Here is a 26331-nt window from a genome sequence, read left to right on the forward strand (position 1 = left end):
TAAATGTGCATAACACGGCTACTGAGAGCTGACAAGACGGATCTTCCAGGGCTTGTATAAACGGTCCAGGAGCTAGATTATGTAGCTGCGTTTGAAAAGGTATTTCAGGTTGAGTGATCCTGCTATGGGTTCATTTGCCACGGGTCACTGGGGTGTTATGACCACTGGTCTCTACATCGTTGTCTTGGGACCCCCATGGTCGTACAGGTTTGCTGTCTATTATTACCAGCATTCTTTACTGTGAGGAGAAGAACAAACACACATTGCACGAACAAATAGGAGCATTTTTTTTTTTAATATCCAGGAAGTCCACAGAGGGACAAACGTTCTTCACATCTTCTGTTGTCTTATTTGTTTGAGATTGACCCAATTGTGACCTTTGCTCACTCCGGTATCCATCTTTATTAGAATTTGATGATTTTTGAGGGATGAAGCAAAGCTTGGCTGCTTAAGAACTGTAAGGTAGCAGCTCTCTGTTTAATTGTCCAACTTTCCCTATTGGGTAAATACAAGGGATAAAGAGTTTGGGAGGACAACGAAAGCTTGTGTTTCTTTGGATTTCTTACTTCTGTTTGATTCTTCTTTTTTTCTTTTTACAGAGTGTTCAGTTCTATAAGGTTACCACAGAGAACTACCATAAAGCTGCCGATGATATCAATAGCAAATTCAGGTAAGCTTAACCACAACAATACACTTTTTACATCCTTTGGACTACTCTGGCAGAATTAGGTCTATCCAAAGCATCAATATGTGATTACCTCTGTACAAAAGTTGTTTAAAAAATGTCAGTCGAAGAAAAGTAAAACTCAATAACCTAGCTAAAAAAAGAAGTGTAAAGTGAGAAACCAAAAAAAAACTAGTTTTGCCTTGACAAAAACAAGACGTGTCAAAGCAAACAGATTTTGGAAATTTAGCTTTTTTGGGACGTAAAGAAACAAGTAAAGAAATGCCAAAAATTGTAGCCAATGATGAAAAACTCCACGAAATGACTTGTTGTATATTAATGAATTTCCAACCTTAAAGCTTTTTGTTTTGTCTAACGAGTGTCTTGTTTTATGACCCTGGTCTACATTATGTGTCTTTTGTCAAATACGTCATTCACTGGATGGTTAGAAGTCCTTGTAGTCCAGTGAGGACAGTGAAGCAATTGAATTATGTTATCTCTATTGTAACCTTTCAATCAGAAGCACATTAGCTGGGCCCATTAGTGATGTTGATATTGTGGTTCACTGATAACCCTGGTCTTTAGAAAATCACTGACAGGATGTTGGTGTTTTTTTAGCAGCTAAAACTATAGGAACAAAGTGTCTGAGGTAGGGTATACGTTCTAGCTTTTGTTACTCAGCTGTCATTAATGTAGCACATATATGAAACTCAAGACGATGCAGAATCCTTTCCGCCTATATTCCATCTGTGTTTCTAATAAGAGGCCATTAGACTCCATAGTAATGTAGAGAAAGTGGATGAAAAGCCTGCTGGGGGTCGGGAGAAAAAACCCTGTGGCTCTGCGCTCAGCTCTAGGGAGGTTTGGCTGATTGTGTTAGCTCGTCATTAGCCAGCGCTAACACTGGGATCACTGTCTCCCTAAGAAATACTGGAAGGTGATTAGCCTATTCCACTTGGGGTTTTATGCTAGACACTGTAAGCCGGAGCTGAGTCTTTCCTAATCACATTAAAAGAAAAAAGAAACACTAGAATAACATCAGTGCAGAATGACCGTGCTAACTGTGAGCAAAAGTCGGGCTAATAGTGCGAGTAGTCATGTGATGCTAGTCTTTGCAGAGAATGCAGCGTTTGGGGATTTGATTAGAAAAGGTGCATTAGCCTGAATTGTGCCTGGATTACAATGGTGGACGCTAGGTAGTGAGGTATCTGTCTCTGTGTGTGTGTGTGTGTGCGCGCTAATGAAATGGCGGGAAGGTCTGGTGTTACAAGACAGGAGCAGGGATACATATAAGGGTTCAGAGCAGAGGGTTAATAGGATTTTACAGGGTGTGTTTGGCCCCACCTTGTTTGTGTGTGTGTGTGCATGTGCCAGCTCATGCATGAGGGCATATGTTTGTGTCCTCTCATGGTTGACCAGCATCTGTCTCCACTCCATGCCTCTTATGTCATCAGCACAACAGAGATAAAACATTATCTGTGCCCTCAGATGAGTTATTAAAAGAGGGGATTTTTAATACACAAAAGCTGTGAAAAATTGCACATTATATCATAAAAAAAATAAAACTGGCATTTTGTCATGTAGAATTCACATTTCATTTGTAAGAGTGTAATAAAGCGCAATAAAGTGTAAGAGATGACATCTTTCTCAAGCCTCTCTTTTTGCCCACTTTACTTCATGTCACTGGTGGGGATTGTTTAAGATGCTGCTGCTGCAGAATCAGATTGAACAAGCAGCTGTAATTTATCATAGAAGAGGGGATGTTTGGGACTATTATATATCTGTCTGTCTGTAACGCGGTATGATGTCTCAATATACAGGATACTTTTGCCAGGTTTAAAAAAGCTCTGTGTGGCATTTAGTGCTTTCAGCTAAAAAGGAAATGAGCGTCAGCACCCACTTTCACAGCAGTTCTTTTGCCCAATCTCTATATGGACTGTTCAGGTTTTGTGCAAAGTCATTCCGAACTATTTCAGATAAAGTGCTTCGATCAGGGGTGCCCAATCCTGGTCCTCAGGAGCCCCTATCCAGCATGTTTCAGATGTTTTCCTCTTCCAACACACCTGATTGAAAAGACCAGGATCGTTATCAAGCTTCTGCAGAGCTTGATGGTGAGTTAATCATTTGAATCAGGTGTGTTGGAAGAGGGAAACATCTAAAACATGCTGGATTAGAGGCTCTTGAGGACCAGGATTGGGCACCCCTGGCTTAGATAAATCCTGAAAGGTCGTGGTTCAGGGCAAGGTTGTTCTTTTTACCAAAGAACATCTTTTCAATTGCAAAAATGTAATTGAATGACAGTGTTGTTGTTAATTTCATTTTGAGCTTCTGGACACATATATTTTTAACAGAAAAACTCCATACTATACCCTACAAATTCAATGAATATATGCTGTCTACTACGTGCATACTAAACATGGTTCGGATAATGACCGTTCCCACTGAAGTATACTTCCAAGATGCATTTCGAACCAACGACAAAAATAAGTACACTGAGGCTAAATATCTCTATTGATCTGCCACCTTTGAAAGTTCTGCAAACATTTTAGGTGATGTGGTCATTGATCTATAAAACTTGCATATACACATTTCATTCTGACATTTCGGAGATTTTTTGAGACTCGCCATTGTGCTACTGACAAAACTTTCGGTTTACTTTAAAACAAGAGCCCTATTTACAAATGGGTTTAAAAAAAAACTAATGGAAGACAAGAAGATATGTTTTTATTTTGATATGGGGATGTTTGATGTTTAGCTTGATGATGCTTTTCTATTCCACTTGCAATGCATCATGGGGCGGTTGAGTATGACTAGTGTGCCCACTGTGCATACTTCAAAAATGTCCCGATATAGTATACATCTGGGTATTTCTCGCATACTCAATCTTTTCATACTATCTAATGTAAACACACTACATACTCATTTTGACATCAATCTTAGAATGAGTCGTACGTTAGTATGACATTTCGAACACAGCCTTAGAATAGACTTCAGGTCAATAAATCAAAGATCATTTACTTGAGAAAAAAGGTTAAATTGTTACTTGAAAGTTTACCATCTCCACTGTGATCACTCCGTCTTTTTTGCATTGTATTGTGGGATGTGGAGTCCCGTAGACTGATTCATGGAAATGTTTTTCCCTCACTCTGATTTCTTAAGTTTCTTTTCCAGACAAGGAAGACAGTGATTCTCTTGACACTCTTTTTGTTCTAGTTTGTTTCTGGTATTCCCTGTGGTATTGGTTTAGAATAAAGACACTTCTATGCATCCGTCTTAGTGACTCTACAATCCCACAATGCAATGTGCAAAACCTTTCCAACAATGTCAATAAACAGTGGAGCTAAAAAAAAAATGTTAGAGCAGCAATTTCAGCCTTTCATCTTTTTTTATCTGATAAAAACATTCATGTAATCAGTTTTAGGATGGTGTAAAGTCATTTTAATAGTATAATTTTAAAATAGGTACTACAGCAGGTAGGTCATATAACTTCCATTTGTTTCAGTGGTACACACGGGGGTCATTTATTTCTGCAATGTTAAAAGAAATGCATTACAGTACTAGAGGCAGGCACTCGGGGGATGGAAGGGTGTGCGTTTTTGTGTGTTTTTAGAGGTGTGTGTTAACATGCAAGTGCACACAATGTGTGGATCTGTATATGTGTGGTTATTTGTGAACGTGTGCAGTAAAGCTGTTCAGCGTCGTCCTGCCACTGTGTTCCCGCCTGACTTTAGTGGAAATGATGGAACTCTTAGAACTGGAACACCACTGCATCAGTGTGACCTCATTACATCCACACTCATAAGATCACATAGCTTTATCAATTTCTAACAGGTAAAGTTTACAATTTGTTCTCAGTTAAAGCTACAGTTATAACCCAGTGTTAATTTTGTTAACTAAAAGGTATCCTCAAATTTTTGTCAACTACAATAAAGAGACTATGACTAATTTTAAAAAACATGTGAACGAAAACTAATACAAAATATGTTGCAATATTTTTGTTAACGAACAAAAACTCAGTAATTTCGTCACATGGGATGAAATCCAATCAGAACTCGTGATCATGGGGTCTTACACAGTGATCACATCAAATCTGTCTACTGTATATATATATATATATATGTATATTTACAAACATTAATACCATCCGATATCAGGTTGATATATAGTAATTGAATCTTTAAATAATGCACAAACTTTCATGTTTCATATTTCAGTCGACTGTATTTGTCACATATTCTGTGGACTGAAATTGTAACGTTATTTACTTGACTAAATCTAGAAAATAACTGATTTAGTCCTGACGACTACATTTTTTTAACAATGTTTTTTTGTAAGGAACATGTTTAACACATTATAACATACACATTATACAAGAAAAAGTAAATAAATAAACAATAAAACACATTACACTGAAATAAAATGAAAAAATAAATAACGAAACTGTCACTCAATGCGCTAGATATTGGTAAATTTTACTGTTGCCCGAGAAAGTCCACAATATTTTTATTAAAGCCGATATCCGACCCGATGCGGCCTTGTTATGATCCGCGATGCACATGCAGAAAAGTAGAGGCGTGGCTTCTGGTAGATTGGTAGAGGCAGGGGGATGAAGTGAGGATGTTTAGGGCGTGTAGCAGCTTTAAAACTAGTTGCATTTTTGTCTAAAGACTATGACTAAAACTAAATCAAAATTTGCTGTTATAATTACCACTGATTATTTCCAACCTCAATGACAGTAAAACACTTTAAATTTATTCTCCTTGTATCAGGTTTTAGGTCACCGTGCTCATACTAATATTGACTGTAGAATATTTCTCTAGTGTATATGTTCTGTATTTTATATGCAACATGTTACAGATAATGTAATCACACGGTACTTTTCACACAGACATACATTGAAGCTTTTCACTGTCCTTGTGACACTGATTGTAGATAAGAGTTCCTGGTTTCCTATAAAAAAAAAAAACCAGGCCTGTCAACGGCTCTGATTTATTTGCTGCTACATTCAGCACTGGTAGTTTATTCCAGCCTGATGCCTTATCACACTGTCCAGCCCTGAATGTGTGACCTTTACTGTGCTGCATGTATGTAAGAGAGCTTGTCTGACGTACAAGCATTTTTGAGTGTGTTCACATTTATTTGTGTGACTGTGGATTACTGCGTGTGTGTGTGTAATAGTCACAGGCTGCAGTGACCTAGTGGGGCTTTGGTCTGAAATGGAAGGTGACAGGCTTAAAGAAGAGTGATAGATGTGTGATTATGGAAAAGCTCCGACTGAAAGAATAGTGACACTCCTTAATTCTCCTGTCAGCGCTAACCTTTGGAGAGGCTTTGTTGACGATGGTCACTTTGCATTGTTCGCTGGAGAATTTTCTCTCATTCTTTTTACCAAAGTGAGCCGAGTCTCAATTCTTCATCATCCTCAATTTTTTTTTTTTAATCCAGTTGACAATAACAGCAGCCTCAGGCTTTGCTTCATCTCTCTCACACGCTCATTCTGTTCGTGTACAGGCGAGAACAGGTGGAACGAGGAGGAGTTGGTTAAAACTTGTTGAATTCTAATGGCTCATTTTCTCTCTTCACAACACTTTACCACTGTTCCTTCTCTCTCAAGATACCACACCTGGTAGTCTGTGCTGAGAGAGAAAGACGAGCCCACTCACTCTGTCCTCTCTCAGCTACATAAAGTTGGAACTTTCAGTATTCAAAGTAAGTTAAGAAAAACAAACAAAACTAATATGCATCACCACCACCTATGGATATGTGTCTAGCTCTACCTTTTTCATTTTAATTTAAAATATTTTCTTATGTATCGCTTTGTAATTACTAGACATAGTTGCAAACACTATTTGGTCACACATTACCTGAAGTTTTATACAGAAGACTGCAATTATGCTGTCATTAGCATGAATAAGGTGTCATGAAGGCTGTCATTAAGTGTCTTTTGCTAAATCATTACACCTTTTGCTAATTTAGGACACCTTTGGAGCTATGTGGGCATTTTTTGGGTTAGGTACAGGGATTTAGTGGGGTTAGGTAGGATGAGGGTGAGGAGTGAGAGTTAGGTAGGGTTAGGGTAACAAACGACACTTAATGACAGCCTTTATGACACCTTATTCCCGCTAATGACGGGTGTCATGTCTTAATAATGGTAGCGTAATGTCAGCCTTTATGTATAAAACTTCAAGTAAAGTGTTACCCATTATTTCTATAGCACATCTCGTGCTTCACAGTCAAAAACAAGTGAATGCAACAATCACTGTATTGCGACTTAAGAACAAGGTATACATATTATGAGCTGGAGTAAAAGCTCAACATGTACACCAAAATTATAGAATTAGAATAGATCCCACAACATGCACACAAACAAACACACACCTAAAGCAGGCAAACCAGCAACATAGCAGCAAATTAATAACTCACAAGCACTAGGAAGAGCACAAACCTCCACCAAATGCCAAATCTCTTCTTTTCCAGATATTGGGAGTTATTTGGATCAGTGATCCTGATCATGGAACCATGATCATTCACACTTTAAAGGCTCAAAATATATTATCTCCATTAATAATGATACAGTAGGTCCAAAAGGGCACCCCCATTTCTTTATTTTTTTATTGTTGAAAAATTGCAATACAATTTCATCTCACTCACCCATTCACACACCAATTTACCAGAGATGCTAGTCGACCATTGGGACCAACCTAGGATTCCATGTCTTGCTCAAAGACACTTTGACACGTAGACAGCCTGAGCCTCCTCTCGCCCTTCAACAAAATAGTCACAGGATCCAATAATTACAAAGCTCCCTACGATGTAAATGTCACAATGTTTTTTCTCCTTGTGACTTTGTACGTGAGGTAGGTGGGGTTGTTGACCCTCTGTCAGGTGAGGGCGAATCACTGATCTGTAGCTATGGTAACCCAGGCATGGAGACTGAATGGTTCTCTGCTAGGAAGATAGAAGTCAATAACTGCCATAAAAGCTCTTCTTTAGGTCTTAAGAGCTTCGCCGTGTCGGCAGTAAAAAGCGTACGCCTTTCAAGGGACCTGTGTGGGAGCACGTGTAGACACACAATGCCCTAACGCACTTTTTATTAGCTAATTTAGTGACTTGTACTAAAAAGCCACTCACTGCTTCAGTGCCCTTGTGTTTCATATACATGTGGGCATTTTCGTTATTTTAAAGTAAGTGTTTACTATATTTATGTGAGGTTTTTTTTCAACAAATGGACATCTTTCATTCTAGTCCTAGTTGTAAAGTACCTGCAGTCTTTGCCTTTAAAATTAAGGTTTTCTAAGACCTCTTTTTTATTGCTTAGAAATGGCTTTCCTCCTTTTTGTCCCTCTTTGAGCTCACTTAACTCGATAAAAGTGCTTTCTGTCCTAATTTAAATCTTTTACACTCACTCCCTCTTCATTATTGTCTGCTTTACCCTCCCTCTCTAATCTTTGATGGTCTTCTCAGTGTCTTATCCCGTCTCTGTTTCGCTCTCATTCAATTTCTTATCCATGCTGATGGATTTCGCTGCAGGAGGTCATTCAGGTCTGCTTTTAAAAAGCAGCGTGAGCACAATGTGTGTCATTTTTCTCCTTAACTGGATCATTTGTATTTATTTATCCCTGATTACTGACGCTCGCTTTAACTAGAGAGAGCATGAAGGCTTTTTAAGGGAGGATCGGCTCCCACCCCTTAACCCTGTTAACCCCGGCTCGACACCAAATGATGACAAATAGACAGTGTGGAGACGAAGATTTCAATCTAGTGGCAGAAGTGGGTAATCCATACCTTTGGTGGAGGCGCAACATATGTCACTTATGTGTGTCTATGTTGTAAATTGACATAAAAAAGACCATAAAGAGGATTGCTTAAAGCAGGGGTTCTCAACCTTGGGGTTGTTAATTTTTTGAACAATTTGAGCACATTTTTGCTTATTTTTACCCATTTTCTGCAGCTACACCAAACTTGCCATATTTTTTTTTTTTTAAACCTATTTTCATCACTTTTTCTTGCCATATTTTTGCTACTTTTAATGCATTTTTGCTACATTACTCCCATTTCTAGCACTTCATCAAATTCCAATGCCTTTTCTGTACATTTTTCCACTTTGAAAACATTTCCTGCATTTTCCAACCTTTTCCACCACTTTTCCCACCTAACATAGGTTGACCAATTATTGTCACTTGTAACGTCTTTTTCACCATATTTCATGCTTATTTTTTGCTAATTTAACCACATACACAATTTTTCATGCCCATTATTTTGTAGTTTAAACTTATTGTTCTTACTTTTTTCTTTTAAGTCAATATTGACACTTTAAACCCTTTTTACCACTTTTTCTGTCCTTTTTTGGCCACTCAAATTTGCAACTTTTAACCAATTTCTGTGATTTTAAAATCCCATTCTTCCATGTTCATGTCTGTGTTCAACCACCTTCAGGTACAGTGGGGGTCCTTGGTGTCTGGCACCTTTATTTTTGGACTCACGGGCTGAAAAATTTGAGAACCACTGGCTTAAAGCAATGTTATTACAGATTTCTTAAGTTTTAAATCATAATTGTTTGTATGTAAGTATGGACATTTCTTGGTTTTTGCCATTGGACACTTATATATATATATATATATAAACATTTATTTTCACTCTGGTCTTACCCACCCAACATACCCAGTTTAAAAAAAGGTGTCGCCTCACCATTTCTCCCTGTGGTGCTTTGCTCCCGGTCGTCTGTCGGTTTAGATTTACTATGTTTTTCTGTGAATTTGGCCTGTTACTGAGGAAACTCCACAACAGTCATTTTATAGCATCAGTTTTTTTTTTTTTTGCACTCCACCAGCAGACTTTCCATTCCCCACTTCCTCCTCATTTCTTTCTAACTTTGGACGTCCCAATTTTGTTGAAATGCCCTCGAGATTATGACAGATGAACGCACCTGTTTACACATTTGTCTGGCACTTTGTTCAGCCATCGAAGCATGTTGTATCGGTAACGGAGATCTATGAATGTCATTATCATAGATGGCTCCACAATTTTACTCCAAATTGCAGTCATGGTCGATATGCTGATGGGCATTGTAAGGAATGCCCTCCAGTCCATTTTTTCAAACCAGCATATATACAGTATACATATATCACTTATGCATTATCTGAAAAGCCAGCCATTTGTCTCAATATATGCACGAACTTGCAGTCAATATGTTTCTTAAAGAATGTGAACTCTATCTGGAAATATGCTGATTGTTGCAGTAGGAGACTTGAAGGAAGGTGATGGAGAGGTTGTAAGCAGATGATTATTCTCTACCCAAGTTATTTCAGCTTTAAAACAACATTATCTTTCTTCATTTGCTTTAGTTTTCCTACCAGTATCTAAAAAATAATTGATATTATTCCACAGGGTTGTTGCCTCTTTTTTTCTGTCCCCTTTTTCTCTTTTCTGCAGAGAAACAGTAATATAGATATCCAAACCCAGCATGAATAAGTTACTCTATCATCTGCTCAAGCCTATGAGGACGTGTGTATGTGCGTGCATGTGTGTGTGGGTGTTTGTGTGTTGTTCGGCAGGCAGATGTTGCAGAGACCTTTACTACCCCTTTACGACTGTTTGTATTTACTGTCTCTTGGGTGCATTGATGTAGTGCACACACTTACATATGCTTGGACAAACGAACACATGTGAATAACACACAACTGAATTATTTCCAATGCGTCTATTTATTGGAACTTTACTAAATGCCCTCTAAACCTCTCGAGGATAAAGAAAGTAAAGACTAGATATACAGTAGATGAAATTAGGACTTGTAGAACCTGTAGCCTATAATATCGATTTGTGACTATAAATTCTTTTGTTTTCCCGTTTGTGTTCATGTTGAGCGACAGTAGGAAAGCAATGTAGGAAAAAATATTTTTAAGTGATAAGTGAGGCTGGATCAAATGAAAAGGCTTAGAGGAGAAAAATATTAATTTAAACTGTTTTTTTAAGTCAGTTTGGCCTTTTTAAGTCATCACTTTATGTTAATACCCCAGATCAGTAATCATAGAATGTTAGTGAAAAGCATCATCACCATGATAGATCTTCTAAGATAAAGCCTAAAGCCTGCCCATTAGATATCACTTAATGCATGGACAGCACCAACTTGATCTGCAATTTGAGAGATGTATTAATTAGTGTTGTGTTCAAGACCACATTATCCGAGACCAAGACTTGCCCGAGACCAGAATGCACCGAGACCAAGACAAGACCAAGACTTTCGGGAGCCGAGACAGAGTCAAGACCAAGGCCGAGACCAAGACCATAAACATTTTTTTTTTTCAATTTAAAAAAATATACAAATAAAAATAATTATGACAAGGTTTGACAGTTAAATAACATTCTCTCTTTAATTTTAGTTTATTTTAAATACATTTGACGGACAAAAAAGGTGCCTGCAAAAAATTAACTAAAATATTAAAACTCCTTATGCTTCTGATAAATTCACAATTATTCTACATATTTGAAAACAAGATTTTTATGTCAGCTGAATGTACAGCAAGTGTTTAAAAGCATTTCTGCCAAGAAATAATGAGTTGTGCAGGTCAACAGGTCACAGAGTTCACGAGATAATTTTTTAGTTTGAAAAAGCCTTTACACAGGTTATTTTTATTAATTCACTTAGTTGATATAGTTTAATTTGGTTGCTGTAATGTAACAATAATGTTCAATTAACAAAGGTTTCCAGCTGTAATTGTAAAAGTGAAACTTTCTGAAATAAAACTACAAACAAGTTGTCAGCAGTGTAAAAAAACATAGAGCTACAGGTAGATGTGAAACTAAATAAAACAAACTCAAACCCTGGAACAGTCATGTGACAAATAAATCAATAGTTATTGTTGAGAATTATTATTATTATTATTATTCTGGATACAGTGGAAACAGAAACTATAAATAATAATTATATTGTGAACCTGTTTATATTGTGGGGAACATATTATATACATAAATGTAATTGGAGTCTAAAGCCACAAAAAACCACTTTAAAAAGAAAATGGACTAATATAAGACCTCTTTACAGTTATGAGTGATTCTGCGCATGTGCAACTTGAAGCGATGACGCGCTGGTGACGACATAATCCAAGATGGCGGCGGCCCGGACTACAGCCGACCCTATATAAAAACCTTAAAAGACATGGATATAATGAAAAGAGTGGATGGACATGCAGACTTTCACACGGACACACACAGACTTATTAAACACACACGGACCTCAGTACACACGGTAAACGGAACAGGCTTCACCGGCCAGTTGGCACTAGGACCCAGAAGCAGAGTAAGTGCGTCCCCTATCCAGCCTTCACAGGCTGTAATATCATCAGTTTATCATTTTACCAGTTGTTAGAGCTACTGTCTTTACCAGGGAGATAATATTTATTCATGGTGATTGTTTTCTGGAGTTTTACTGGGATTTTTACCGGTGATTAGTTCATATCTCCCTTGCGCTCCGCGGTCCAAACTGACACCGTAGCCACACACGTCACTCAGTCACATTAAGGAAGGTTGCGGTCATTGTACGGGGTGGATTAAATAATGAATAAAGGATTGTTTTATCCCGTTCTTCTCCGTGTTATTATCACATTATAAAAAAGTTTTAAAATAGCAGGAATTATTGCTGGTCTCGAACGGTCTTGAGAGAAAATCTTGAGTCCGGGCATCCCGAGTCCGAGACAAGACCAAGTCAAAATGCTTCAGAGTCCGAGACAAGACCGAGACCATTAAAAGTTGACCGGTCTTGACTATCAAAACACTAGTATTAATTCATTTTTGAACATGTCAATATGTATTAAAAAACATGTAAATACATAGAATTGTAGCCAGGGGGCTAATTTCCATCCCGTATTTTAATCACTACGTCTTACAATCTACATAAACTGCATTTAATGACTGTCTATTTCTCACATTAAGTAGCACCTGCCTTCTTTTTGTTCTGTATAGTTTTGTAAAAACCCTTTGATTCCCACAGTGCTAGATGGATTTAGTAATGCTTTGTTTTTGGCCATAACAATAACGCAATTTTTTACATTGCTCTTGGGGTATTTGATAAAGCAAAGCATTGTTAGTGCTAACTGCAATTAAACACAAAACAACACTTCTCAAGTTTTGCCTGCAACAAAATATTAAGTGTATTATACAACAAGGCTGAATAAATGGTGGTTACCTTAGGCCAGTGAATTCCTTACGATACAAAAACATTTGATGCATTTAAATGACCTCAAGGGAATCATGGTTTAATTGTTTATTCTCAAAGTTTCTCAGTGGAAAAATAAGAAAATACCATAAATACCTTTATTTTTTTGCTGCATAACATTAAAGACGACTCAGCATTGTAAATGACATAAAAGTTTTAATGTTAAACTAAAGAGGAGGTAGGCAATGCAGTGCTCTCTCCTTCCAGGCTGTGTGCAGCAGGAACCTAATGTTAAATCTTAATGATCGATGATGAAGGATGTAGCGTGTCACTCGCTGCATTGTGTGTGAGACACTGTTTTTGTCTTTATGATTTACTCAAGCACACTCCCAGTTCTTTCTCGTCGGAGAGCCAGAAAGCAAACACAACTAGAAGTTGCCTGTTTTAGTTCCTCATCAACAAATTCGACGCATTTCTATTCACCCTCGCTCGTGTCGCTGTGGTCTCTGCTTTTTTCCTCTCCGAGGCCATTACTAGTGATAAACACTGCGGTTTGTATCAGCAGGATGCACCTGGCATTAAAGCACATGCTTAAGAAAGTAATTAGTGGGTGTATGTGGCTCATCTCCTCCACGTCGATGCCCATAGGCAGTGTAATAAATGAGCACCAGGAATCTATAGGAATAGGAAGGTAGAGGTTTCTGCCAGCGTTGCTGTCATCATTCCCTACCTTGATGAAGAGCAATGGCCTTGTCATGTTTTCTTCCGCTAATGACTGAATTCCTCCCTGATGAATCTAAACATACAAACCTTTTCAGGCAGCATGATTTAGTCAAACTGGGGATGTCTGATATTTCCAAGGGTGTAGCCAACAACTGGGATGAGCCGTGTTTGGACGATGAGTATTCCCGATTGAAGATATGTACCATCCTTATGTACAAAATCAGCCCAGTCGGACAAGCTTTCCCCTCTAATTCTCTACCATTCCTCTATCTTCTTTATTTAACACCCTTAAGTTTGGCAACTTAAGCACTTCATTCCATGTCATTTCACAAATGGCCCACGCACTTTGGTCTAAAAAAATTCTGATTTCTACCAATTGTTCTGTGATTATTCAATAGGCACACTGTACATTGTTAGTTGGATCGAATTAATGCTTTTTGAGATATGGCCAATTTAGTGAGGGGGCTAGGTGTTGATTTTCGCTCGTCCTTATTTTTCTTCCATTTTCAGCATCCAATATCTTAGGAACTACATCACATAGGAAACTGAAGTTTGGTATAGGAATACAGCTCCACCTACTCCCTTGGAATATACAGAAATATTTGCTATACATCCTATCTGGTGGACATGCTAGCATGTTAAAATTGGAAAAACAGTTTATTAGTGTTTCGGCTCAACTATGTTTCAGCCTTCAGTAAACAACTTTGCATATATCTCAGCTCCCTGTAATTTGTTCAGCTTTGAGCTATGTACATAGACTGTTCACATCACTAATGATTAGTCACATATACCTGTAAGCATCGGTTCTCGGGTGACAGTCTCTTGAAGTCCCAAAAAACACTTGTTTTTTTTTTACTTTTTATTGGCCTATAACTGCATGTGGGAATGTAAGAAAAAACTGGTCTCTGTTTTAATTGATAGTATAAAGAATACTCTTTTTTTTAGGATATAAAATAATTGTTCTTTATGCAACCTAATTTTGGACCCCAACTTTGGGGTTATTTCACCATTCACAAATATTGAAAATCCTTTACATGAGGCCATTGCCTCTGTGTCTTATAATCATTTGATGTTTATTTAAAAAAAAACAATTGTTGAAATGACAATTGACATCCCTGTTGGCTCCAAATATAAAATTGTGTTCAGTAAGCTCTCAAAGGGCTTACGAGACAATTGTGGCAACATACGGTCATCTGGGGATGCACTCATGCACATTTCTGCACTGCAACAACTTCCTGCTGCATTGGCGCCCGGGTAATGACCCATATGTCCAACCCTGTGCTTTGTGCCCATCAGGAGGGTAATTCCTCTCTCTAGGGGGCAAATCAAACATCTGATTGCGCCGGCAGGGGCTCATCTTGATCCCCCCCAATACTCCTTTGAGATTTCCAGCAATGCTGACCAGCAAATTCTCTTGTCTTTTACACCCATGCAAGGCGTGTTTAGTGAGGCAGATGGAGTGTCCTGGCCACTGGTGTGAGTAAAATGATGACACCTCCATTAGCATAATAGCTCAAGCATGCGCACGTGTCGTCGTTATGGATTTTTATGGGGTGTGTGAAGAGACAGACAAGCAGTTAGAGGCAAGCAAGAAGCATGTGCTGCTGGGACATCACACTGCTGAGACCAGCTAGAAAAAAAACAAATCCAGCTACTTACATTGACTAATAATAAAGCCAAGTTAAGCAACTTGAGTTAAAATCAGCATCTGTCATCAAAAGGTTCTTCATTTGGTTAACGGCAGCAGTAAAGCTCATGGCTAGATCAGCACATGCTAACGTATTGACGTGCAGCCAATAAGCCAGCGTGTTAGGAGACAACTTCTGCAGTGGAACCTACTTTAGAAGCCCAAACATCGGATTTTTCATTTAAAGCCGATGGCTATCCAGTTTATTAATGGTTGACGCATTCAGGGAGAAATTCTCAATCAATGCATGGATTCCCTAGAACACAGTGGAGCCCGTGAAGCAATCAATACTCTTTGTTTTGAGAGACTTCTTCAAGGGTATTTACTAGCAAAAAAAAAACTAATTTGGCAGAAGAGTATACTGGGCTCCCGTAGTTTCTGCTGCATCATTATCATCTTAATGTTGGCAATAAACTTGTCTGGATTTCACTAATTCTTAATGACTCAGCATTGCTCATTGACTTGGTAGCTGTCCTCTACGTGATCCCATGACACTGACGGATCCTTCTGTTCCCTGAATGAAAACCCTCGGGCTTCACTGTTGTGTTGTGGTCAACACATTGTCATGTGATGGCTTTAGGCTGACCTTTGACCTCTTTTCTTTGCTATTGCAGCATTGCTAATTCTTGCCTCAGGTCTTTCAGGTGGGATTGGCGATAAGATGTTGACTGTGTTCGAAATAACATATTAACGTACTACTCATACTAAGTCTGACCTCAAAATGAGTATGTAGTGCGTTCACATTAGATAGTATGGAAAGATTGAGTACATGAGAAATACGCGGATGTTTACCATATCGGGACATTTTTGAAGTATGCACGGTGGGCACACTAGTCATACTCAACCGCCCCATGATGGATTGCGAGCGGAACGTAAATTCGTCCTGGGACCAGCTTCAAGCTAAAAATCGAACATCCCCTTTTCAAAACAAAAGCATCTCTTCTTGTCTTCCATTAGTTTAACACTTGTAAATAGGGCTCTTTTTTTGAAGTTAACCGGAAGTTTACTCAGTTGCACAATGCCACGGTAACGTGATGTTTCTTCATTCAGAATTAGTAATTTCAAATTAAATCATTTGGAATTAAAGTGTTCTGATTCATGTTAACATGGAAATAATAATTCCAATTTGAGATTTGCATGGAAAACCAGTTTATTCAGCTTTATTCAATTAGACTTTTGGTCTGGGGGTTGGGAAGGGACAGGAGGTGTACGTGACGTATCACGTCTATCGGGGGTGTCTGTGTGAATGTCCTCATGTTTATGCTTTTGTCCATCCACTCTTTTCATTATATTCATGACTTGTAAGGCTCTTATTAAATAAATAGTCTAGACTGGAGTCCGAGCCGCCATCCTGGACTATGTCGTCACTAAGAATGTGTTATCGTTTATCTAGAATGTTATCATTTACGATATATCGTCAAAAACATTCTCGCCTGTAAGAATATGTCATCCCACGATAGAAACAATACATTCTCATGTCGGAAATTAGTGAGGGCCATGGGCCATTTGTCCCACAATTTAGCCAAGATTGCCCCTAAAAACCTTGTTCCAGGACGTGACGGCGGTGCTCGTCACGTCTTACCTGAAGCTTACCTGAAGCTGCCGTGCTGCGAATCATCATGGACCAGTACTTGGTTAAGATCAGACAACCATCCAACAAAGTGAACCAGTCCAAGTTTCTTCGCCAGATCCACCCAAAGTTCCCACAAACACGGTGACAGAGAAGCATGCTGCCAGCAACAATTATGAACTGGAAACTCAACTAAGGCCAGTAATGTAACTATTGTGATTATTGCGCCTAAATGTCCTGAATGATTAAATCATCAACCTGATCTGGTGTAATTATAGGAAATCAGAGAGATATTAATCAACCATAACTTTATGTAATTCATTATCAGATATAAAATAAAAAGAGTCAGCAGCCGTAAAAACACTATTGGAGTTATTTTTGCTTTTCATGTGGTTTTTTTTTTTTTTTTTAAATAAATGAATCGCATACAATAACACTGGTGAAGTGATCCACATGCACACATTTATTCCATAATATATCAGCCCATGAGCTCTTTGAGTCATCAGCTATTGTAGCCTTTTTTTTAATGTGTTTAGTGTTGATTTATTTGTTTGTAAGGAACCTGTTTACACTTTAAGTTGGGAATTGTTTTATTTATTTACTGTTTTTATTTATCGGTATTTTTATTGTTATTGTGATAAATACCAGAAATTATTGGGATATTTTTTTTTAGTCTATATCGCCCATACCTAGTTATCACCATCATCGCAGCAAGTCGCGTACGCGCAGAAAGACCAGAATTAACTTGCGTCGTTATTGCGTCATCATTGTGTCGTCATTGTGTCTTTGGCCAAGACACTTCACCCACATTGCCTAGTATGAATGTAGTGAGTGAGTGTTGGTGGTGGTCGGAAGGGCCGATGGTGCACTTTTGTCAGTTGTGGCTACAATAGTAACTTACCACCACCACCACCAAGTGTGGTGGGAAAGAATACCCCCTTGATTCTGTAAAGCATCTTTGAGTGTTCAAAAAAGGACTATAATCATTTATTTTTTATTATTATTTAATTTGGAATTAAAATCGGAATAAACCAGCCACCTAATTCAGATTTAAAAGTTTAATTTGGAATTAAATTTGCAATAGGAATTAAGTGTTTACAAGGTCTGTTTAAAGAGGATTTCACTTTTATTCTAAATTAAAGAGGAATTAAAGCTCCCATGTAAAAGTGGCCAATAGCAGGTCTCCGAAAGTCTCTGAAATGTCAGCATGAAATTTGTTCCTGCTAGTTTTATGGATAAAATGATCAGATGTCTATATTCTACTTGGTCACTTTCTTGCTTAAAATGCTTTCAGAACTTTCAAAGGGCGCGAATAAATGGAGATATTTAGTCTCTGGTTTTTGTCATTGTCGGTTCAAAATGCATCTTCAGAAACTTGCAGGTATACTTCATTAGGAATGGTCATCATCCTAACCACACCTATAGTATATAGGTATAGTAGACAGTATATACTCAAGGGAACAAACAACTGGAGACTATTGGCACAATTTTTTTTGTTTAACATAATGTCAAACAACAGTTTTGTTCATGTTTATAACCCAGAGTTCTTCCACTTGCTTTACATTGTTTATTTTGCACCTTTTTCTCCACCTGTCCTAAACACTATTTTGTTCCCCAATCTCTGTGTTACAGGAGGTATGAGATGTATCCTGTGTGCACAGACCTGCAGGGCCAGATCCTCGCCTGCTACAAAGAGAACGTTGGAAAAACCCTAAACTGCTCCAGTATTGCGGCTCTTTACCTGCAGTGTGTCAACAACGCCAAACAGGTACGAGATTTTTCCCAAACAGCCATTTGTCTTTGAGCATTTTTCTTATCTGTCCCGAGCATGATTTGTTCTACTCGTCACTGCCATCTTTTGCATAATGTTATGTATACAGATGCGGTGCAAATGATCAAAACCTCCCTGAGGCATTTACACACCAATAGTGTGAAGACGAAGAATTGGCAGAAAAATGCTAAACAGTCCCCAGTGAATACTTTGGCATCTAAAGCGCTCTTACCTGCAGCAGTGCAAAGCTGCGACAAATGTTACAAATTCAAATCAAAGCTGACTGCCAGATCCTCCACTAGAGTAAACCTGAAATCCACATTGGTTAGGGAGGCTACGTTTGAGCTCTTCCTTCTCATCAGAAAACATAGAGTTCCTTCGCATCACAGTTGCTGCTTTTTGATGTATTCTTTTGATAGTGAAACACTTGTAGACCTGTCTTATGATGTCAATGTCCCATATGCCAGTGGTTCTCAACCTTTTTAGCCCGCAACAACCAAAATAAAGGTGCCAGAGATCGGTAGCAAAAATGTATTAAAAGGAGCAAAAAAATGGCAAGAAAAGGGGATGAAAATAGGTTAAAATATGGCAAGGTGGGTGTAGTTGCAGAAAAAGGATAAAAAAAAGCAAAGGTCTGGCGACCCCCTCCCAGTGTCTCGCAAACCAAAATGCGGTCCTAACCCTAAGGTTGAGAACCCCTGCCATTTGCCACCATAATGTGTGTTATAAACATATAAAGTAAAAAGGTCTATAACTAAACTTTCAGTTTTTTTATTTCCACAGAGTCAGTTATGTTATGCACACATTTTATCACCATAAAATATAATTGAAATTTAATTAAATCACACGTTAAAAAAACTAATTTTATTGGAAATAATGACTTGTTTTTTGAGAATCAGATCTACAACTTCAATTTAATTTGCATATTTTTAAATGCTTATATTACTAATGTAAGCATGACTTTTCCAAATAAATCTGCATCATTAAAAAGAAACCTTTCCTCCTTCTTTGTGAAGAACAACATCGTGCATGCGCCTTCATGGACAGATGATGCGTAAGTGCTGCTGAATCTGATTGTGTAGCTTTGAGTAGATTGTGTCTCCTCTGCCTGTTAGCATACGTCATTGACCTCATAGATCAGTGTTCTAGCCACCGTAGTGAACTCATCCCTTTTTAAATGTCTAAATGAATCAACACACACACACATTCTTGTACATGTGCGTGCTCGCTGCTTTTAGACGGGCCAATGTGATTCCACTGAGCTGCTGGCGCCTGAAGAAAACCCACTTGAAATTGGCAGTTTAAACCTCACGGCCTATTTCCATAATACCTGCTGACACGGGCGTTCCCCTGACTGTGTTCTAGTGTCTTTTAATGTAATACCATCACAAGAGTAATAGCTACTAGTTAAATAGGATTGTTTTTTCTTTTTGTCCTTTCATATTTTTTTTTTTCTCCAGCCTCAAACAGTTGTCTCTCCCACAGTCGGATGCTGTATGCTAATTCTGATGTCACTCAGGTTGATATTAACTTAATTTTCCCTCTCCCGCATTGTAATATCAAACATCTTTTGTCCTCAAAATGTCTCAATTTGCATTCATATAAGTCCTCTATTAGATTTTTGAAAGACACTCTGCATTGTTTTCCCACGAAAACTGAGTTTTCTGTCGCACTTTCATGAGTATTATACTTGGATTTAAAAGTCAGATGCAGGCCCTTTTTAAGCTGAACATCATGTAAATTGCTCAATGTTTTATTCATGGAGTGGATATGTGCGTGCACCCATGTAGTAGGAAAGCTACCTGTTAGCTTCTCTAGATTTAGCGAGATGTTCCTAGGCTTGATGTAGCTGTGATCTGTGAAATAGTTTGGAAGCAAACCTAAGATGTTATGGTAATCCACTGGTTGTTTATCAGCCCGCAGCAATCGCAGCACACTCCGGGGTTTGTCTGTGCTTATCTGTCTGAGACTTGCTTTAAAAGTCATTAAGTGCAAAAGAGACACTTTAGTGATAAAGCTCCAAAGGAATATTATGCAGAATTGCACAACCGGAAAAATACGGCAGGATGCAATATAGGATGTGCCTTTTATGGTTGTATGAACACACAGCTTTATCAAAGTGAGGCATGAAGCCAAAAGGAAGTCAGAGGAGGTCATGGGATGTTACATATTTTAATGGTTCACATGTAAATAAGTGATTGTTTTTAATTATTAATAAAAAAAAAAAAGGACGATAAATACAAAAACAGATCAAAACACAATACGCAACATTGACAATCCAAAACCAAACTGAAAATAAAAACCCTAATGAATCTAATGCCGAGAGTTTACTTCGATATCGCCGCGGATGGAGCTCCGTTGGGCAGAGTGGTGATGGAGGTCAGAAGGCCATGTTTTTACGCGACTGTGGGGTGTGTGTGTGCACAGTGGATTATTTCCTCTGGTCTTCGTGAGGCTAAACTTTTAAAATTCTACTGTTCATCATGAATCAAGTGACGTTAAGGCTTCATGTGTGGGCACGTGCTCCTGTGATCGCTCTGAAAATATGTTTGTACTTCCGCTTCAACGCACAGCCGTCGGGCGCTACAGCCACGCACACACAGCCGACCCCGCGAGTGCGGCGTGTGCAGAACACCGAAAATGGTTACCCCTCCCCCCAATGAGGGCGGTCCGGGGCCCATAGGCTGACCGGATGTAAACGCGTTTCGTGCATACGTTGAAAGGATCTCGCCCGTGAAGGGTACGCAGAAACTTCTGCCTCATCTGTTTGTTCTTTCACAACTTTCAACAATGAAGCAGCAACAAGTTGCCATGCTTTTGGTGGTTTTAGTGGTCTACCTCTCCTGACCACCTACAATACCTCGCGCTCTACATCATCGCTGATACTTAATGTGTTTGATCCGCTGCGAGAGCGATTGTGTTCACGATGCTCCTAATCTTTGATTGGGAACGCTCCGAGACTGACAAACACATTCGCTCTAGAATTTGCCCCTTTGATCCACTCTAGACTTCATTTGCTTGTTCACACCACCCTAAACAAGGAGAACTATCCTAGCAAACGAATCCTAGAGCGTTTTAACCGCTTTAGGATTTGTCAATGTGAATACCCCCTTTTTGTTTAAATCATCAGAAAACCAAGGTACAATTAAAAAATAGTAATATCCAGGATTCCATCACACTAAGACCAAAATAAATTGTCTAAAATCTCAGTTTGGATCAACATCTGCCTGGTCTTCGTCACCAATAATCGACTTCCTTATCACCACAGTCTGTGATAACATTTGGACCCGCTGTCACTCCCTTTTGTCCCCCCTTTCCACCTGCCCCATGACCATCTTCTCCTTCACTCCCTCCATTTACTATCCCTTCATCCCTCGTCACATTTCCAATGCATTTGGATCACTTAACAGGCCCGATAGCAGAGAGGCAGAAGAAGGCAGGCGAAGGACAGATAAAGCCCCTTCTTCCTTCTCCCCCCGCTCTTCATGAATGAAAAGAAGTTTATCTCTACGGCTGATCTCTCCATCCAGCACTCGCCGCCTCATTCCTTATTCTCATTGCATGGCTGCTTTTTGCTCCCTGGCTTTTCCTCCCCCATGCACTTCTTTTTTTACACTGACCCTTTCCTCTCCTTTCAACTCTCCAAGGGTTCAGGCTGATGCCTGCGTGTTGGTCAGTTCTCTGGCATGGAAATGAAACTACTTCATCATTTTGTTGTTATCATCTTATCAATCAATATCACCATGCATCCATTCATCTTCTGTACCCGCTTATCTTGTTCTGGGTCAGCAGAGCATTGAGTCTATACTAAGCTTACTCACGGCTGCCAGTTCTCCACAACCAGTGGTTGATACATTTACTCAAACGGTCAGTTTTGTTAACCTAATGACGATGTCAGAAAAATATGTGCACACTTTCAGGAACAACATGCAAACCCATAACCTTCTATCTTTGGAGCACCAATACTACCGAAGACATGGAGACCTTTAGTTGTGACGTTTCCTGCTGGTACATAGCGCTGCCACTAATCCTTTGACTAAGTCTTCGAGTAGTCAAATGATCTGTGCATTTTATTTTAAATACAACTTAAGGGCCATCACATAAACAGTCACCTGTACCTTGACACATCAAAACAATATGATTAACTTAAATAAATAAAAATGACAAAATGGGATCTTTTTTACATTTTAAATAATGGTTATTGAGCCAATACTGTTATAGACATGGAGCCCATTTCTAATATCCTGTGTGCTTTCACCTTAACCTTCACATCTGAATCAGCCTCATTTTGTTCGAAGCTTGTAGCGTCAGTGTATTAACTACTGTATCTAAGCATACGCTTCTCCCATTTAAATTAGGCTGTGCCATATTAATACCTAAATCAAAGAGCTGAGCTCTGCCTAATAATGAATTGCGTCGAACAGAGGCAGGCACGTCACTACGCTGCTCGCAGTTAAACTGATTTTTAAAACACTCACTGTTTGATTATTAATAATTTACTTAAGTTAGCAGGGTGGGAAAAGAAAGAACAAGGAGGATATGAGAGTAAACAGCAGAGGGGGGTGTGAACCAATGAGCCGTTAAAGACAGGAAACCAAAAATAAGAGGTTAATAGTAAAACAATAGACTTAAAAACAATGCTGTCAACAAAATTCAGTTACATCAAAGAACTCTCAATAACAGCTTAAGACGTGTCAAAAGTAGCTCCAACACACATCCTTGTGTAGTCCGTAGTAATAACGAAAATTATATTAAAGAAAATGAAGAAAAGCACTAAAAAAACTTCAACACATGGATTTACTCCTTGTATTGAATTTTAAATTAGATTAGATCATATTGTACTTTATTAATCCCACAGCGGAGAAATTCCCTTGTTACAGCAGCGAATTGATAAAAACACATAATGCAATACTCTATTGACCTCTATTTTTTTTGTTGGTTATATACTGTACATGACCACTATCTTTAATAAAGCTTCAACTACAATTTCAACGGAGGGACGAGATCAGTGAAAAGTTCTCCCAACCTAAACAGTTGACGGTAAATAACAGTCATTCAGAGTCAAATCAGTCTGCTTCACAACTAGTCCTAACACCAGGTTGTAGGTTTGTGTTTATTTATAATAGGATTTCATGCAGAATGTTTAAGTTTCATTGAATTTCAGTGTTTCTACATGTAGCGGATCTCTGAGTTTATGAAGATGAAGCAGGTTTGGTTGAACCCACAGCAGAAACCGAATAGAGAGGAACCATCCTGTGGGCTTTGATATTGAGCATGTGCTGCTTCTGTCAATTTGTGGCAGAACAGCTTCGTAAGCAAAGCAAGGAGCAATAGCTTTTTTATCAATAGTCATTTCATGAAGCGATCAATAGTGCAGCAAATAAACTGATTCCTTTGGACTAAGTGTCTCAGACATGGATTCATCTGCTCTGCTTTTATATGAAGTTGGTCCGTGTCAAAGGCTTTGACTCTTTTACTTCCACTCACATCATTGCTGCCTCGTATCTTTAGATTCTTTAATTTTTCTCCCCCTTGCCCCCCCCCCCACGCAGTTGTTCACCCAGTGGCTCTGATAGGCCCAGTGGCTCAAATGGTTATTGACAGGGAGTGCTGGGGATTTGTGGCTGCACTTATCACTAACATGGAATCCAGTGCCCTTGGGTCCTTTCTCTGCTTCTCCACCTCAATTCATCCTCTTCTCTTTTATTGTACTCTCAGGCCTTCTTCTTTTTTTGTCTCCTCTCACGTGTGATATGGTATTTATTTCCACTGCTTTTTTGTCTCTTTTCTCTATCACATGCTTTTCTTTTTCTGTTTCCAGAACAAGTTGAGGACGGGGGGTTAAAGGAAGAGGGGGAAGAACACGAAAAGCAACGAGAGGAGCATCTCTGGAGGAATCACTGATCACTAACCGACTGACCCACAATAACTGTGCACAGGAGTGAGACGACACCAAGGATCCGAACCAAACCAGGGCCGATCTGGATGAGAGACACCAAACCAACCAAGCCCCCCCATCCCCTTGGAGAGAAATCTATGGCGTTTCCTTGTAGTTTCTAACTCCTCCCTTACCCTGATGATTACTGCTCGTCTATCTCTATTGAACGACACAAAAGCTGTTCCACACTTGGGAAAAACGACAGACGTCCACGTCCAGCATTTAAAAAACACAGCAGGGATTAAACTACAACGACCTCAGGACCCCCCCCCATCATTTATCCTCCTCACTCACAGTTGTGAAATAACACCTATTTTTATATATCAAAGTCAGTCCTGATCATTTCTCCCTTTTTTGTTTTCTTGCTCCTGTTAGTTTAATTTACACGTAAACCCACACCGTTTCCTCTCTGCATCTGTTTATGTGAATATGTGTGATGGTAATAACTATTTATGGGCTGAGAATTTATTCAGAACAACACTTGGTCTGATTCGAGGAAATAAAAAGAGGAAATGATGCAGGAACTGTTGTCTCACTGTTTTCTTTGAGTGTGTGTGTGTGTGTGCGTGTGTGTGTGTGTGAGAGAGAGAGAGTAGCCATACATGGTTTACAAAACCAATTTTTAGGTTTACTAATCAGCATTAGCAAGCAAGACTAATCGGGGGTGTGTGGGGCAAGTTTCTCCCTGACACAATGTCTGTTCAACCTGAAACTTTTTTTTACCAGCTTCCACATAGTCCGAGTGTGTGCATCTGTTATTTTACTTATTTGGCGATTATGTTTCAAAACTTTTTTATTTTATTTTAAAATCAATGTGGGTTACACCTGTGTCATATACTGAGTTCACATCATACTGAGATTGTATATGCACATGTGCGCACATGCGCACTACCGAAAAATGAATTTTTGCTAAAAAAAAATTTTAAGTTTATTTTTGTTTTCAAAGTAAACAGACATGTTCTATTTGTTTAATGGCTTAGGTTAGGGTTATAATCTCATTACGGAGGTAAACTCATTATGTGACACCGGACGGAGGGTTAAACCGGACAGGGGGGAGGGACATCTGAGCAGCCGCACTCACACTGATATACTAGCAAAGCTCTCAAGTCTCACTCATTGGAAGTGAGAGAGAGACGCGCATTTCAACCTGATGTGAGGAGTGGGTGCACGCGGCGGCTGATGCGTGTGTGAGACTGCGCTTACAGAGGATAGATTGACAGGTCATGAGATACACACAAGTTAGTGTATGCGCGCAGCTAAGTGCCGGTGTCACAGACTGAGTTTACCTCAGTACTGAGATTGTCTTACAATGAGATTGTTTTACAATCTCAATACATGACTGCTACGTACTGAGATGTACTCATTCTGGAATTGCCATGCGCAATGTCATACAGATATTGCTGTACTGATTTAAAAAAATGCTTAAAACATTACATCAGTTGACCATCGATAAAAAATCGACCAATGATAAAAAAAATATAACTACCATGATCAGATTGCTAATTTATTTGAATACAACAGCTTATTATTGTAAAGTTACATGAGGTTAACTGTTATTTATTGCAATGTTTATTATAATCATGTTTTTTTTTAGAATAAACTATTCCTATTCATATTGACATTGCTGCATCAGACACTATTACTTAAGTTGTTGACTGAGATTGTCAACAACTTCAGCACGGTGGAAGTAGCAAAAATGCATTTTCCGGTAGTGCGTGTGCTCATAATCGATCTCAGTACGAGGTAAACGCAGTCCGTGACACCGGCCTGTTCTTTATAACACTACAGAGTATGTACACCTCTTTGTACATCCAACCTTCAAACACA

At 38.8% G+C, this 26331-nt stretch overlaps 1 protein-coding gene across 2 annotated transcripts in view; it reads left to right on the plus strand.

Moving 5' to 3' along the window:
• chchd3a (coiled-coil-helix-coiled-coil-helix domain containing 3a) overlaps positions 1 to 25028 on the plus strand; it is a 100991-nt gene extending 75963 nt beyond the window's left edge. For both annotated transcript variants that reach the window (XM_028449048.1, XM_028449049.1), the window contains exons 7-9: positions 600 to 670; positions 18428 to 18563; positions 24388 to 25028. In XM_028449048.1, the coding sequence (XP_028304849.1) occupies positions 600 to 670; positions 18428 to 18563; positions 24388 to 24411 (231 nt within the window). In that variant the 3' untranslated portion in view covers positions 24412 to 25028. The remainder of the gene's footprint in view (positions 1 to 599; positions 671 to 18427; positions 18564 to 24387) is intronic.
• The last annotated feature ends 1303 nt before the right edge of the window (positions 25029 to 26331 follow it).

The sequence above is a fragment of the Gouania willdenowi genome, chromosome 6 (genome assembly GCF_900634775.1).
Source record: "Gouania willdenowi chromosome 6, fGouWil2.1, whole genome shotgun sequence".
NCBI lineage: Eukaryota > Metazoa > Chordata > Actinopteri > Blenniiformes > Gobiesocidae > Gouania > Gouania willdenowi.